Here is a 16,963-nt window from a genome sequence, read left to right on the forward strand (position 1 = left end):
GCCGTCCATTGACTCATGAGTGCATTTATATTTATTGATTTGTGGATTTTGCGTATATATTGATATGCGAGTTATATTTTCATTTTACTCATACGAGCTGTAAAGCTTACCGGGTTTGTGTTTACAATCCCGGTGCACCAATTCGATCGTGTAGTGGATACTCCGCAGGTGTGGATTAGCGGGAATTGACGGACCGCTCAGAGGGCTTGAAGATTTTTAGTTCCAGCTTGTGTGAGGATTTTGTGCGACTTTCTTGTGAGGATTATACATTTTCATTTGTTATAATGTCGAATTATAATTTAGTTTGTAATAATCGGTTTCACTGAGTTGTATTTTAAACTCAGAGATGATCCGCTGTGGCATTTTAAAAGATTTCGATTCATTGAGATTGTTTTGGTGTTTCACGACTTTAGAATTTTGAGTTTTTATACTCGAAATTTTGGAGTCGTTACAACACCTAACCTTAAGACGAGATGGTTTAGGTTGAACGGGTTGCCGTTCATATATGATGACAGAAAAAAATACATATGCAGGTTAGAAGATATACTCATAAGCTCAGAAGCTTTCACAAATGGAAGAAATGTCACCTATATCCAGTCAGCATACTGCTCAGTACGTAATGAGCTGGTGAATATAATTGATGCTCAAGTAAGTCGACAGAAGACAAGGGACCTACGTTAGATCAAACTCCATATTGTTTTTAGGTAAGTATCTTATCTTGACAACTCCGATTTGATTCCTTGCATATGTGGCTTGAATTTTAATTTACAAGTTACCCAGACGATCCAGGTCTACTTGCTTAAGATCATATAAATCTAAGTGTAAGTTATATTATATAAATTCAAGTAGAATAACATTCAATGTATCATCACTGAACTCATGCTTCAGCTAATAGGACAATACTGATGCCTACTGAGTCCAATAGAATATGAAGCTCACAACAAAAGCACGATAAAACAGGTGCACCACCAAAAGAACTTTCTAGGCGAACATATTAAACACGATATATATACAAACGATAAACCAATATTAATGTCTGATAAAGAGGTAAAGAAGCACAACAACAGCATTTAAATGCAGATGAAGAAGATAAACGATTCTAGTAAGATGATAAGATTCCATAATAGAATGATTAAGACCTTCAATTTGATACCAGTGAACAAAAGATGTTACAATCACAGCGTGATTGACAAAGTTACAGAGAAGCTCAACATAATTCAGACGGTCAATAAAACTAGAGAGGAATCAGAAATTATTTTATGCTGAATGAATGAAACAAGTTGCAGTCACAGCGTAAATCTCAAAGCTGAACTCATTAGTAATTTATTCTTAACATAGCTTGTTTCCTGAAGAAGACTAAGCAAATTTGAGAGGCTATCAGCCGCTAGATATATTAAAATTGTACTCCATCCACTGGATTATGACATTTGATAATGAATATCAAATTCTGCATACAAGTAGTAAAGATGCCACACCTGTGATTACACATGAAGACCGAGTCTCTAATACTGTCTGAAGGTAAGATTCAGACGGCCAGGACGAAGCCTAGTTTCTTCCAGCAAATTATTTGGAGCTGAGTTTGGTATGATGGATGTTACACCATGAAATATAAGTCTTGAAAGACCACCGAATATTAACACATCTCCTGATTCCAAAACAACACTCTCTGCCTTTTTAATATCTCTCTGATCCCCATAGAGGAAATCTGCAGAATCACCTATAGATATTGAGACGACAGGTAATCCTTTTTGGAGAGACTCTTTGCTTTCATCACGATCCTGAAAATCAAAACTTCATCTGAGCACAGATAGAAACTCTTGAAATAACAAATGAATTTAAAAAATTGACTCTTGCAAATCAGCACAAATATATCAACAATTTAACATTAACAATTGCTCCCCCTATGTCCATAACCAGTTAATCACACTACTATTTGAATGTTGAATAAATGTTTTACAAATTACACATCAATTATTTAGGATTGCTCACTGCTTATCAAACATAGTTATGTACAGTGTATCTTAGTAATGTAAATACCTGATGAAGACCAAGCCTTCCACTAGTTGTGTAAAAGTTGGTGATGCATATGTTTGGAGTCATCGAAGGGAGCACTTTTTCTACACTGCTACATCCGATTTTATCTTTGAGATGGGCATGTGCTTCTTGCATTGCTCTTTCAACCAGCAAACTAAATTCATTAGGAATAGTAGGAGGCCCAGTGCCATCTATTGGTCGTATATCTTCATATTTCCTAGTTTCAGGATCCCAATTCAGGCCCAGGCACATCATCTGCAGACAAAGTTTTGCTCCTTGCTGGAAAACTGGTTGATAAAACCCCCTAGGGCCTAAACCAAGCTCCCGACATGTCCTTATGATTTCAACCTATAAGTTTAGGCAATAGTAAGTTCATGGTCACATGATAAGGAACTCAAAATGAATTTAAAAGGAACAGACATCTAATAACCCATAACATTAGGGAGAGTAAGCTAGAGAGTTGCAGCAGAAAATAACATCACATGCATGCTTTTTTCAGGATAGTTATCAGCGCAATTACTTAACAAAAACTTTGGACTTAGGATCCACTGATACCAGAGTCAGTATTGTTGATCATGTGTGGATATGCCAATCATTATGTCTAGATAAAGATGTACCCAATAACTTGGTTACCTGCTTCTGTTTTGAATAACTAAAAGTCTAAAATCATATTTGGAAGTGAAATAAAGAACAAATACCTGTTCACTGAGGCTCACATAATTTTTCAGGAAGACCATCCCTGGCCTAAGTACTATTGGATCTGTACATTCCACCATGCGTTCTGGATTAGCAAATTCTAACATATCCTCTTCTTCCATCATTCTTGCATTACAAGAATCTTGAAGAGCAGACAAGCATATATCAAAAGGTTCATAATGACACAAACGCTTAGATAAACCCGAATTCCTTTTAACAGGTGCATACTTCAAGTTTCTTGGTACAAAATGCCGCTTTTGTGCACGAAGATGGTGCTTCCTTTTCTTCCCAAATTCCGTAGGCAAAGACCACTCACTCAACTGGCTCTCCCAATCCGGCATTGTACTCCCTCCCTCATGTTCCAATTTACTTATTACACTCTTTGAATTTGAAATCACACAAGTATCCTCCTTATTATCCTCCAACACCAAATCAACTTGTGATCCCACTTCATCACTTAGTGAACAACACTGCTTCACATCACTCGAAAGGATTGGCTCAACTACCCCACCAGTAGAACTACCGTAGAGCATAACAGGAATACTTCCAACCATTAACATCCGATAACCGTAAATCAGAATAGGAACACTTCCAACATATAACATCGGACAACTTATGTTTCCAACATTAGCAGCTGAAACCTATAATAATACCAAACTACCTCTAGAGTTTAGGAAAACAAAAACCAACTAAAGAATTATAAGAACTTCACAGAAAGCAAAAGATTGAAAGAGAAGAGCTTACGGAGTCGGAGGAAATGCCGGAAGTGCCACTGGGAGAGTTGGTGTCGTTCTTGAAACTCATCTTTTGCGGTGGATAAATTTGGCGGGGAAGGAGAGGCTGCGAGAATGAACGACGAAGAAAGGCCGAGGAGAAAAGGGTCGAAGAGTGGAAGAGCCACCGCATATTGGTGCCATTAAATAAAACCCGGAATCTTGATCGGCGTATTTTTATGAGGCTCAATGACTCCTACTTCTGGCTTTGGCGGTTCTTCTTCTTCTTCTACGGGTATTTATGTCGGCGGGGTCTGAATTCAGATGGCCGAGAATAGGCCCAGTGGGTTTGGTTCATTGGGCTTTTATCACGGCTTTTTAATCAGAAAGGATCGGACGCCGGCCCAAGATTGTGGCGGGAAAAGTCTTGCAGACGTCACGGTGGCGCGAGAGCAATGTCAGCGAGGAAAGTGTATGGGGTGGGTCTCACTGCGGTTGACACGTGGCGGAACGATAGACGCCACTCAGAACCAAAAGGATCCCTGGTCCTTATCTGCCTGCTGCCCACCGAGAACGTACTCGAGTAACATTTTAAATGGGGTTCATAACTTCTAGGTTGGTAACTTGGTAAGTAATCGGTAAACAATTCTTGGGTGGTAGAAGAAATTTGGGTGAATCGTGAGTCCATGACAGTAAGAAATTACTCAACAAATCTCCAATCTTAATTTGCACGACAAATAATACAATAGACCTTATTATTACACTTGGAAATAAGTGTATATTGCATTCAAGAAGAGATATCATCAAATATTAGTTGAATTTGGATCATAAAATGGACTCGGTGACTTTTTTGAAATGCGGTCAAGACGACCCTTACAATTGCAACTTATACTAGAAATAATTCAAATTTTACCGAGTATTGAATATGGTGGTATCGATTAAAAGCCTAGCAATATCACATCAGAAACCTTAAAAGAGTTAATTTATTTTGAATCGACACATTAATCTCGAGATTTTATTGAATAACGTCATATATTTTCAGTAAACAAAACAAGAAGAATATCACCTCAAAACACATCCATTTTCATGTAGTCTTTTCAAATTGCCCTCACATGGAGAGACTGTAAACAAGTAGCCCTTAATTAATTCGTAGGCTGTTAACTCCAGCGTGCCATGAGTAACCCCACTATAATCCCACATTTGTATAACATTAGCGATTGAAAGCAAAATGAAAGCTCTTTCCCTTTTGTGAAAAGTTCCAACATTCCTACTCCTCCCAACCTTTTTCCTTCTCTGTCGCCTCCCATCAATTTCTGCCCACAAAACCTTAATGCTTTGCTTTGCTTTGCAAACCCACCTGCATCATTTCCACTAATGCTGCTCTCCTACTTGTTCATTTCCCTCACTCTTCTCCTCATTCCTGGCCACTCCAAGCCAGAGATTCATAATGGCTACAACCTCACTCTGGCAGTGCCTGTTGAATACACCATGGGATTCATTGGCAGAGCTTATCTCATGGATGATACCATTGAGACCATCCCCAGTTTCAGAGCTTCATTGAGTGTTGAAGCTTTCAATGGGAAGTACTCATGCTCCTTTCAAGTCTTTCTTGGAAATGTGAAGGTGTGGAATTCTGGCCATTACTCCAAGTTTTATACATCGAATGTATGCGTCCTTGAACTCAACAATGATGGAGATTTAAGGCTGAAGGGTCCAAATGACAGAGTGGGATGGAGAACTGGGACTTCTGGACAAGGTGTGGAGGTAAATCCAGCTAGCTATTTCAAAACTTCCCGGAAGAAAAAAAATGTACAGACTTTGGTTTATGATATGTGCTCAAAATTGAGTCTTGTTGTTACATTGTTGCAGAGGCTACAGCTACTGAGGACAGGGAATCTAGTACTAGTTGATGGCTTGGATCGGATCAAATGGCAGAGTTTTAACTTTCCTACTGATGTGATGCTCTGGGGTCAAAGACTTAGCGTGGCGTCACGCTTGACTTCGTTTCCTAGCAATTCAAGTTCATACTACTCGATGGAAATTGAGCACGGCAAGATTGCTCTCTACTTGAATACTGGTAAGAAAAACTATTCGTATTGGGAATTTAAGCCTTCCAAGAACAGAAATATTGCTTTTATTCAATTGGGTCTAAAAGGATTGGAGATATACAATGATAAAGGTAAGAAAATCGCGCAGATTAATCCGCCTGAGGAAACAATTCAGCCCCTGCGGTTTATGGCTTTGGGGAACCAAACAGGGAATTTGAGGCTTTATTTTTACTCACCCAGCTTGGAAAATTTTGATGCTTCTTTTCAAGCACTCAACACAACTTGTGATCTTCCATTGGCCTGTAAGCCTTATGGCATTTGTACCTTATCAAGTGCTTGTTCATGCATTCAAGTTTTGACAGCAGAAAATGAGACTAGTACTGGTAGTACTACTAGTTGCATTGAAGAAATTCCATCAGATGGGTTTTGTGGAAGAGGTAAGGCCGAAATGCTTGAATTGGAGAATGTCACTAGTGTGTTAAGGGCCGGTGGGGATCGTAAGATGGTTAATGTGACCAAAGAAGAGTGTAGTAAATTGTGCTTGGAAGATTGCAAGTGTGCATCTGCATTGTATATCAATGAAGAATGCTTTCTATATATAATGGTGATTGGAGTTAAACAAGTTGAAAGGACGAGTGGGTTGAGTTACATGGTTAAGGTTCCAAAGGGCTTAAGTCATGGGAGTCATGGAAAGTCCAATGTGAAAAAATGGGTGTTGATCTTGGTAGGAGTTGTTGATGGGGTGATCATTCTTGCTGTCTTTGTAGGTCTTGGCTACTACTTGATCAGAAAAAGAAAAAGACACTCTTTGCCTAATGGCCATAACAATTGATAGCATGTACCTTGCAGGCATTTTGTCATCTAGAAGTTAAGATACATATCATACAATATTGCTTCAATTTTTTTCCCTAACTTTCCTTGCAACAGAATTTTGGTTCAAAATGAGAAAAATAACAGAGAGCAGGCTCTCTTGGATTTCATTTCCCTGATGGCCATAACAAATGACTCCATTTGGTACATGGTTCTAATGCCATGTAAACTGTAAGTTCTAATGCATGATAATATTTTCAGTTCTCCTTTTGTTACAAGGAGAAAGAATGGCAGTTCTAATTTCAACCATTACTATGCAACTGGGCCTAAACATATCAGTATATATACACACACACAGAGACCCAACTCAAAAAGATCAGATCCAGACACTTTAATATTTAATATTCTATAATTATATAATTATCAAAGAACTGATAACTGATAACTATATAATTATCACTGTACTCTATCAATGTCTACGCACTCATCTGCTTTTTACAATAGTGTTACATAACCAAACATGTTGATTGAAGCGAATTGTGGTGTAACAACTATAAGTGGCAGTCTTTGAGAGGAACGATAAGTTGATAACCCTGTAAACACCGCAATCATATGGGATTAAGGGGTTACAGCTAACATAGCCTGTAAAGTGGCCAAGTCTCAGTAGCAACGCCCGAGCCCAAAAATTTATAGTTATAAACAAAGCTCGTATAAAAAAAGTTATTAATAACAAAGCTAGCTAATCTTTAGTTGATCTATCATAGTACACACACTTGAATATGAAGGATTTGTATTGATAATTTGATGAATTGTTACAAAGCTATGCTATCTATTTATAGGAGAGTTTGGAGAATATTAGCACTAATCCTAATGATTAATCATAGTTGTTAACACACTATGAGTAACATAGTCATGCTTTACCTAGTTGTTCCAGCTCATTCTAACACTCCCCTTCAAGTTGGCGCATACATATCAACCATGCCCAACTTGCTAAGTGAGTCATAAAAGACCTTTTTAGACACTCATTTTGTGAGTATATCCGCAAGTTGCTCTTCTGTAGGAACAAACGGAAAACAAATGATCTTAGCGTCTAGCTTCTCCTTTATAAAGTGACGATCAACCTCTACATGTTTTGTACGATCATGCTGCACAGGATTCTGTGAAATATCAATAGCTGTCTTGTTGTCATAGTACAACTGTATAGCACACTTAGGCTTAACACCCAAATCTTATAGCAAATTCATAAGCCACAATAACTCGCACACTCCTTGAGCCATACCTCTGTATTCTGCTTCAGCACTAGATCGAGCTACCACATTTTGTTTCTTACTCCTCCACGTAACAAGATTACCTCCAGCAAAGGTAAAGTACCCTGATGTCGACCTTCAATCCGTAATATTTCCAGCCCAGTCTGCATCTGTGAAGCCATAAATCTCAAGGATATTGTTGTGATTAGAAAACATTACTCCTCTCTCTGGAGCTAACTTTAAGTACCTCAAAATCCTCACAACATCATCCATGTGATCCACGCTCGGATTATGCATGAACTGACTCACTACACTTACTGCATACGCGACATCTGGCTTGGTATGTGACAAATAAATCAGGCGTCCAACTAGCCTCTGATAACGAGTTTTGTCAGTGGGCACTTGATCTGGGTATTCTGCTAACCGATGGTTCTGCTAAATAGGAGTATTAATTGGAGTGCAATCTAACATACCTGTCTCCGTTAGCAGATCAAGAATGTACTTCCTCTAACACAGATAGATTCCATCACTTTCCCGGGCTACCTCAATGCACAAGAAGTACTTGAGTGTACCTAGGTCCTTCATCTCAAACTATGTGGCTAGCTGCTTCTGTAATCTATCCATCTCAATAGTATCATTACCAGTAACTATCATATCGTCAACATATATAATTAAGGCTGTTACCTTCCCTTGTTGATGTCTGAGAAATAATGTATGGTCTGAATTACTCTGTCTGTAGCCAATTTTCCTCATGAATTGTGAAAATCTTCCAAACCAAGCACGAGGAGACTGTTTAAGACCATACAAAGACTTTCTCAATCTGCATACAAAGTTATCTGGAGAAGCTACCACATATCCAGGAGGAAGATCCATATACACTTCCTCTGTAAGTTCTCCATGAAGGAATACATTTTTAACATCAAACTGTCTAAGTGGCCAGTTTAAGGTAGCAGCAAAAGAGAGCAATACCAGAATAGTGTTCATCTTTGCAACAGGTGCAAATGTCTCATCATAGTCTATGCCATATGTCTGGGTGAACCCTTTTGCTACTAGGCGTGCTTTATACCGGCTCACTGACTCATCTGGATTCTGCTTCACTGTAAACACCCAACGACATCCCACTGCCTTCTTGCCATATGGTGAAGATATAAGCTCCCAAGTATTGTTCTTTTGTAATGCTTCCATCTCTTCTTCCATCGCTTTCCTCCATTTTGGATCTCCCAATGCATCCTGCACTTTGTTAGGTATTGATACAGCAGAAATTTGATTCACAAATGATTCATATGACTTAGACAATCTTTTGGTAGACATAAAGTTTGCCACATGATACTTAGCTTTAGCCTGAAGGGTAGGTTCATATTTTTTTGTTGGCTGACCCCGAGTAGACCTATTTGGCAAGACATATTGTCTACTATTAGCTTCACTACTATTTGCCCCAATAGAATGACTAACCTCAAATGAGTGATCTTCTGTACCAGGGAAACGTTGGTCAGGGGTATAAACAACAGTAGGCGAGGCAGGAGGGGCAGTTGTGCTGTCAGCTTCTGGTAGCTGAAGCTCTGGAGTGACTATACCAGAATCATCTAGTGGTGCATGTGTAGCTGATATATCATTAATCTCAATCGAACCTGGCACCATATCTCCTGACTGACTTGTCTCCCCCTCTTTATGATACAGCTCTTCAAAATATGAATTCTCCCCCTGAAGAGCAGTATCAGAAGACGTGAAATAGCTCATGTCCTCCAAGAAAGTAACATCCATAGTGACATAATATTCTCTAGTAGGTGGATGATAGCACCTGTACCCTTTTTGATGTCCATTGTATCCAACAAACACACATTTAACTGCTCGGGCATCCAACTTAGACCTCTGATGTTTTGGAAGATGGACAAAAATAACACAACCGAAAACACGGGCGGGAAGATTAGAAAAATAGGGTAAGGAAACATGGGAGGCAAGCACCTCATATGGAACTTTGCCTCCAAGGACACGGGATGGAAAACGATTAATGAGGTGAGCAGAAGTTAGGACATCATCACCACAAAGGTATTTGGGCATATGGGCACTAAAGAGAATACACACGGCCATATCAAGTAAATGACGATTTTTTCTTTCGGAAACTCCATTCTGCTCAGGTGTGTAAGGACACGTTGTTTGATGAACAATTCCATGTGCGTTAAAGAATTCCTGAAAGACACAATTCACATATTCTCCCCCATTATCAGAACGAATAATTTTAATTGTGGCATTATATTGTGTTTGGACAGTGGTATAGAAGGTTTGAAAAGCCGGAAAAACCTCATTTTTGGTTTTCAGAAGAATAATCTACGAAAGACGTGTGCAATCATCAATAAATGACACATAATACCGCATTCCTGTCACAGTAGACTCTTTGGAGGACCCCCAAATATCAGAATGAATTAATTCAAAAGGAAGAGTAGGTTTATGAGAAGTACTATGAGAATAAGTAGATCGATGACTCTTGCCCAAAACACATGTTTCACAACGAAAAACTGACTCATCCACACCAAGAAACAAAGTAGGCATGGATGTTTTCATAACACTAAGAGATGGATGCCCCAAGCGACGATGCCATAACCAAACTTCACTTAGCTTATCAGAAGTGGAGAGCAAAGCGATCCGAGACGGTGCCCCTGGTTTCTTCCCCGCATACGTCTGATCCAGATGAAACAACCTGCCCCTTAGATACCCCCGACCAATTAACTCCCCGGTGAGAAGATCCTGAAATATCACATACATAGGAAAAAATGTCACAGAGCACTTAGCTTCAGTATTTAATTGTGGGACATATATCAAATGATGAGATAAAGCATGTACATATAGCACATTGTGAAGTTCTATTGTGGGAGTAATACGAACTGACCATTTCCCCAATACGGGGAAGGCATCACCATTAGTATTAGTAACATATGGTACTGGTGGAGGAGATAAGATAGTAAAATAAGATTTGTCATAAGTCATATGATCGGACGCACCAGAATCAATAATTTATGTATCAAAACCAACAAAGTGAGAAATATGTAAAGTCATACCAATCTTACCACGACCAGCTAATGATGTTGTGGGTGTTGCTCTTCCTGCTGTATGATGATCATGTCCAACCACACCATAGATATCTGGTTCCGGGACTAATTGAATAGCTGCTTTCGCCTTAGGACGATAATTAGGCCTCTGGGGTCTAAGGTGTGGATACAACTTCCAACAGGTTGCACGAGCATGGTTTGTATCATGGCAATAAGAGGGCGGGGCTGATTCCCAAAGCCTGGTGGTGGTCCGCGCTTATGGAGTGGAGCTGAAGTGGCTTGCTGAAGGGATGGTGCTGGAGATGTAGCCTGAACAGTGAGGCTAGAAACTTCAACTTGTGTCTTATGAAGACTCTCCTGCTGAGACTCATCCCTACGGATAAATGTGAAACCTATGATTAAGCTAGGAGGTTCGGTCTTTCTGAGTAGCTCGCATTTTGCACTGTTATGCTTTGCATCAAAACCTTTCAAGAAATTGTGAACTCGCTCAAGCTCCTTCTCTTTTTGGTACCAAACAATATCCTCTTGATTCTTGATCATGCAAAGACGTTTCACATCAATCTCAGCCCAAATATTCTTCAATTTGGTGAAATATTGCGCCACCGGTTGCCCATCCTGGTGCATTGCAAAAGCTGTGCACATTAACTCATGAACCTGTATAAAATCAGAGTCATTAGTAAATAGTACTTCCAATGTAGTCCATATTGCATGCGCGGTATCACATTCTGCTACCAGGTCAAGTATCTCTTCATTCATAGCTTTGAACAAGACAGACATTACAACGCCATCATCATCGTCCCATTTAGTGTAGGCAACAACCGCATCTGCATTGGGAGCCTTAGTGACTCCGGTTATATGTCCTATCTTGTGCATTCCTCGGAGATGGGCTGTCATAATTTTCTTCCATTTACAGAAATTGGCCCCATTGGGTTTGGCTCCTCCAAAAGAACCACTGTCAGAATTCTTGACAGATACTTCAAATTTCTGAATATCATTGACCTGAGAACTCTCGTCTTCATCTCCATAACCCATTGTAAATCAAATCAAATCACAAATCAGTAATAATGCAGCGGAAACAAAAAACTGATAGGAACCTGCCTCGGTGAACAAGCACTGTCGGTGAAAAAGCACTGACAAGGCAGCAGAAAAAGGGGCGGGTCAGATCTCGGGTCGGATCGCGGGTCGGATCTCGGGTCGGATCGCGGGTCGGATCTCGGATCGGATCGCGGGTCGGGTCTTGGGGTTAATAAAATTCCCGAATTTCTTCCGAAATCAACACAATTGGAACCGACGAGGAGGATTTCCGGGTCGCGCTACTGCTGCTGCCGGCGAGGAGGCGATGATGGTGCGGAGGTCGGAGCACCGGGTCTCGGGTCGGCGCTACTGCTGCGTCGGCAAGGAGGCGATGACGGGGTTGAGGTGGATCACCCGGTCTCGGGTCGTCGCTGCTGCTGCGTCGGCGAGGGGGAGACGACGGAGCTGAGGTCGGACCGAGGGGAGGCACGGGCACGCCGATCTGGGTGATTGGAAGCGGCATCGGGGCTGGCTTCCGAAAGAGGCAGTGGCACCGGAGGAGACGACGTCAGAGAGCAGAGGCGACGGCGGAGGCAGTATTTCTGCTTATCCGGACGTCTGGCAAAAACACCTACGCCAGACGGGAGAAAAACAGTGGAGCAAATTTGCAACCAACCAAGTAAGCATGCTCTGATACCAACTTGAATATGAGGATTTGTATTGATAATTTGATGAATTGTTACAAAGCTATGCTATCTATTTATAGGAGAGTTTGGAGAATATTAGCTCTAATCCTAATGATTAATCCTAGTTGTTAACACACCATGAGTAACATGGTCATGCTTTACCTAGCTGTTCCAGCTCATTCTAACACACAAGTACTATTCGGTCCATTCCCAAGTAAGTTGTATAAGAATTATTACATGAATGCCATATTAGGGTTCTTTTGCCGAAAGAAGTGATGTATGAATGCCAATGACGTCATGACAAACCGACTAGCTAGCTTATTATGCGTGAAATGTATGGCCAGGTTGATCGATCACTTGCATGTATGCGTTGGTCCTCAACCTTCCATGGGATGAAATAAAATATAGCCAGGGCCAGCAATCCAGCTTCCAATTAATTCTATCTGGATTGACAATTCATTCGAACTTCTACTTCAGTTGAAGAAGCCGCGTATGAAAATTCTGACTAGGACTGTTAAGCGGTTTCGGTTCCTGACGGAACTGTTGGAACCGAACCATTTAAGGATGGTTCGGTTCGGTTACTACATAAAAATTTGAAGCTATTTAGTATAACCGAACCGTTTATATACAGTTCGGTTCGGTTCTAAGAGTCAAAATAAATAGGAACCGTTGTATATTAAATATAATTAATACTTACTATTAGATTAGATATCTATGTGAATGAAGTAAATGAGCATCTCTTGGCGATCTCGCAAAGTGCAAACTCTTCGTTCCAACTGAGCAACCCTTGTAGCCGAACTCAAACGCTTCCACCTCCACCGATGGCGCCAAGTCTGTCAGCCCTCCACCCCACCACCTCTCTCATCCTCTCCCTCTCCTCCAGCTCTCCCTCTCAGCCTCTCTTCCACCTCCGACCGCCTCCACCTTTCACCATCAACTCCCTCGACCTCCATCTCCACCATCGTCTCCGCGTTCGATTCCGAGTTTCCGACCACTACCGGCTCCACTCAGTATGCACCGCAATCCCAATTCGTCTCTCATCTCTTAGTATGTACCCGGTTAGTTTATCTCTGTCACGACCTCGAAATTTCAAGTGTTAAACTAAAAAATCGAAGCCATGAAAAACTCTAAAATAATCTCAATAAATCGAAATCATCTTATAGTCACAGCGTATTGTAACTGAGTTCATAGTACATCTTAGTCGATTCGATTATTACAAAACCAATTTATAATTCAAGCATTATATCAAATGGGAATGTAAAATCCTCTCAATTCTCACCACAAAATAGAAATAAAGAAACTTTGAAATCTTCAGAGTAGTACTTCAATTCTGCTAATCCACACTTGTAGAACTATCCCCTACACCATCGAATAGGTGCACCGGGATTGTAAACACAAACTCGGTAAGTTTTGCAACTCGTATGAGTAAAACAACAGTATAAGACGCATAGTAATACAAGAGAAAAATACTGAAAACATTTAATTATAAATGCACTCATAAGTCACAGAACGTCCCATCTCGATGTCCAATAATATCTGAAAATATAAGTGCTCAGGAGAAATTAAGCAACCCATTTGTTTACCCGAATACATTTATAATACGGGTACTCATGAGACTTAGGTACTCATCTGTTACCCCTCATGCAGTACGTCATCAGACATTGGGCAACCCATTTGTTACCCAAAAATATGGGTACTCATATGCAGGTAACCCCTCTGTTACCTCTCATACAGTACACCGGTAGACAGACTAGAGCTCTAACTAAATTGTAACTGTCACCCGGCCAAGGCTAGGTTCCAATATGCCAACAGGTCCGAAGACAGAAAAATGTTTTAACATGACACAAGTTAAAACCACGTATAATACAATCCTTATATGTTATTGTACAAAAATCAAGCTACTCATGCTCAAATAACATAAATATTAGTGCTATGAATAAACTCATTTAGAAATATGAATATGACAGTATATAATATAGCAACTCATATATATGTATCGTTTTTACCAATATACACATACACAACCGACTATATCATATACATATCATAGTTCGGTCTTTTAAAATAAAGCGTAATTATGAATCACCACCAAGGGTAGACTCGTCATAGTAAGGTTTAATCACCTTATTTTCCTGAGCGTAATTTCCACAATACCGAAAGTAATTCATTCACTTGTTTTATCGATAACCTAGTTGTATAAAAAGTGGTTAGAAACGTTACATAAAACCTTAAATGTCGAATTAGTACTACTGTTTACTGAGCAGCAATTTACGGTTTTTACGTAATTACGGTTCACGTATTATTGTTCATGTACATACTGTTTACGTATATTGTACACCAATGTATTGTTTTATTGTAATTATTGTTACAGTAAATACTAATCACCGATTTACTATTCAGAAAATTACTTTTACAATTACTGAACAGAAATTACTTTTTTACATTTACTGTACATAATTACTTTTTACAATTACTATACAGAAATTATTTTACAATTACCGTACAGAACTTACTTTTTATAAAATTTACTATTCGGAATCACTGTTCACGTGCCGCCGCACGTGGCGGCGCGAGGGGTTCACGCGCCGCCTTCCGGCAGCCGCGCGTGGCGCTCACGCTCAACCCACAGTAGTAGCGCGTGGAGCTCACGCGCCGCTCAAACCGGCGTGCATGGCTTGCCCACCGCCGCCCAAAACCCTCTCCTTTCTTCTCCTCCTCCCTTCCACGGCCTAATGTCGTCTCCCTACACCTCCACAACCACCCACGCGCCACCTCCAACAACTCCGCCCAAAACTCAACAAAATCACAAACACTCAACATGAAAGATGAAGAACATGCAGAGCTGAGCACAACCATACCTTTGTTGCAACCCAAATCGCTGGGGATTTGCTGGAAAGTCTCGGAGTTCCCAAGTTCGCCTCCGACGCTAGAACCTCTGATTTGAGCTCTAATTTCGTGCTACACTCTACCCAAGGGTCGATTTGAAAGGTTCTATGGCTTCATTCACCAGCAATGACGCTTGAATTGGCGGTAAGATTTTCCAGAAATCGCCGCTTGTCGGCGAGGCTTCACGGCGGCGAGGGAGGACGCGTCCCGCCCGCGGGTTGGAGAAATCGAGCTTGCAACGGTCTTGGGACCGACGGTGAGAGCCACGCCGGCCGGAGGCACAAGATTCAGCGGATGATTTTTTTGAGAGGGAGGTCGGTCGAGAGGGGGAGAGCGGCTGCAGAGAGAGAGAGAGAGAGAGAGAGAGAGAGAGAGAGAGAGAGAGAGAGAGAGAGAGAGAGAAATTTATGTTTTTGGAAACTAGGGTTTCCAAAAATTTCCTTTTATACAATTTCCAAAATCGGAAACCAACTTCCATCAACAATAAGTTTCACATACGACGTCCGATTAAAGTACATGACGTTTCTACGAGTTCGCATCGATGAGCTCGACAACTTCCGTGAAGTAAGTTTTCGGAAACGAGCGACGTAGTAAAAGTCTAATCCCGTGTTGCGGAAATGTAACGTTGTTAACTTTTAAGCTTCGGTTTCGTTTCGTTTGACATCGTCGATTGAAGCGACAAAATGCGATTTATTCAATTTCCATGTTTTAATAATTTTCAAGATTTCATACAATTTGAACCCGGAAATTTGGGGTATTACAATCTCAAACCCCGAATCGCAATTAGTAATTTCTAATTAATTGTTTTCGTTTTAAGATCATATGGAAATGCCTATTGTGTGTAATTGTGTGTGATGGTTATATGGGGTTTGATCTTTGAAATGCGAGTAAGTCAATAAGTTTTCGGAAACGAGCGACGTAGTAAAAGTCTAATCCCGTGTTGCGGAAATGTAACGTTGTTAACTTTTAAGCTTCGGTTTCGTTTCGTTTGACATCGTCGATTGAAGCGACAAAATGCGATTTATTCAATTTCCATGTTTTAATAATTTTCAAGATTTCATACAATTTGAACCCGGAAATTTGGGGTATTACAATCTCAAACCCCGAATCGCAATTAGTAATTTCTAATTAATTGTTTTCGTTTTAAGATCATATGGAAATGCCTATTGTGTGTAATTGTGTGTGATGGTTATATGGGGTTTGAACTTTGAAATGCGAGTAAGTCAATAACTATGATCATTTGTGGGATTTGAACTTTATAATGCCAGCAACCTATTCGATGAAATGGTTCACTCAGTCACTCTTATCCTCTCCCTTACCTCTACGTTTTAGTTTGCTACTGATATTTGATAATGCATCTAAGAAAGGCTTTATCCTGCATATATGGACTTTTGCCTAATTGCTTAAGGTTGAATTGCGTTCTGAGTTTGCTTTACTTGATTGTAATTCACAGGCTTTATCCAGAACCAACAGATTCGTTTAGGAACTGAAACTGTAACTGTTCTAAATGTTTTTTACTCTCGGGAATGCAAGAATTGGATTGTTTTAGTATCACGGTTTGGTTTACGGTTCCTTTTTTTTTTTGCCATTTTAGAACTGTTTACAGTCCTAATTCTGACATGATGAATGGAAAAATAAAAGGAAAATTGTAACCGATAACTCAATAAGCATTGCAATATATTGGCCGGATAAATATATAACCAGTAAGCATGATCACAAATTCATTAATACTAGCCTAATACTTGTTAGAAGTGCTGAGATCATGGTCTGACAGTTCCCTTCAAT

At 40.2% G+C, this 16,963-nt stretch overlaps 2 protein-coding genes across 2 annotated transcripts; one reads left to right on the forward strand and one right to left on the reverse strand.

The window, feature by feature from the left end:
• Positions 1 to 1,439: 1,439 nt before the first annotated feature.
• Positions 1,440 to 3,371, reverse strand: LOC126799838 (uncharacterized). Its single transcript, XM_050527099.1, has 3 exons — positions 2,733 to 3,371; positions 2,038 to 2,382; positions 1,440 to 1,778 (listed from the first exon to the last, which is right to left on the reverse strand). The coding sequence occupies exons 1-3, from the start codon at positions 3,333 to 3,335 to the stop codon at positions 1,503 to 1,505; spliced, it is 1,224 nt and encodes a 407-aa protein (XP_050383056.1). The 5' UTR covers positions 3,336 to 3,371; the 3' UTR covers positions 1,440 to 1,502.
• Positions 3,372 to 4,795: 1,424 nt separating this feature from the next.
• LOC126799904 (PAN domain-containing protein At5g03700) lies at positions 4,796 to 6,389 on the forward strand. The gene is made up of 2 exons (XM_050527165.1): positions 4,796 to 5,207; positions 5,313 to 6,389. The coding sequence occupies exons 1-2, from the start codon at positions 4,818 to 4,820 to the stop codon at positions 6,321 to 6,323; spliced, it is 1,401 nt and encodes a 466-aa protein (XP_050383122.1). The 5' UTR covers positions 4,796 to 4,817; the 3' UTR covers positions 6,324 to 6,389.
• Positions 6,390 to 16,963: the final 10,574 nt, after the last annotated feature.

Source organism: Argentina anserina, chromosome 6 (genome assembly GCF_933775445.1).
Source record: "Argentina anserina chromosome 6, drPotAnse1.1, whole genome shotgun sequence".
In the NCBI taxonomy this organism is placed as follows: domain Eukaryota; kingdom Viridiplantae; phylum Streptophyta; class Magnoliopsida; order Rosales; family Rosaceae; genus Argentina; species Argentina anserina.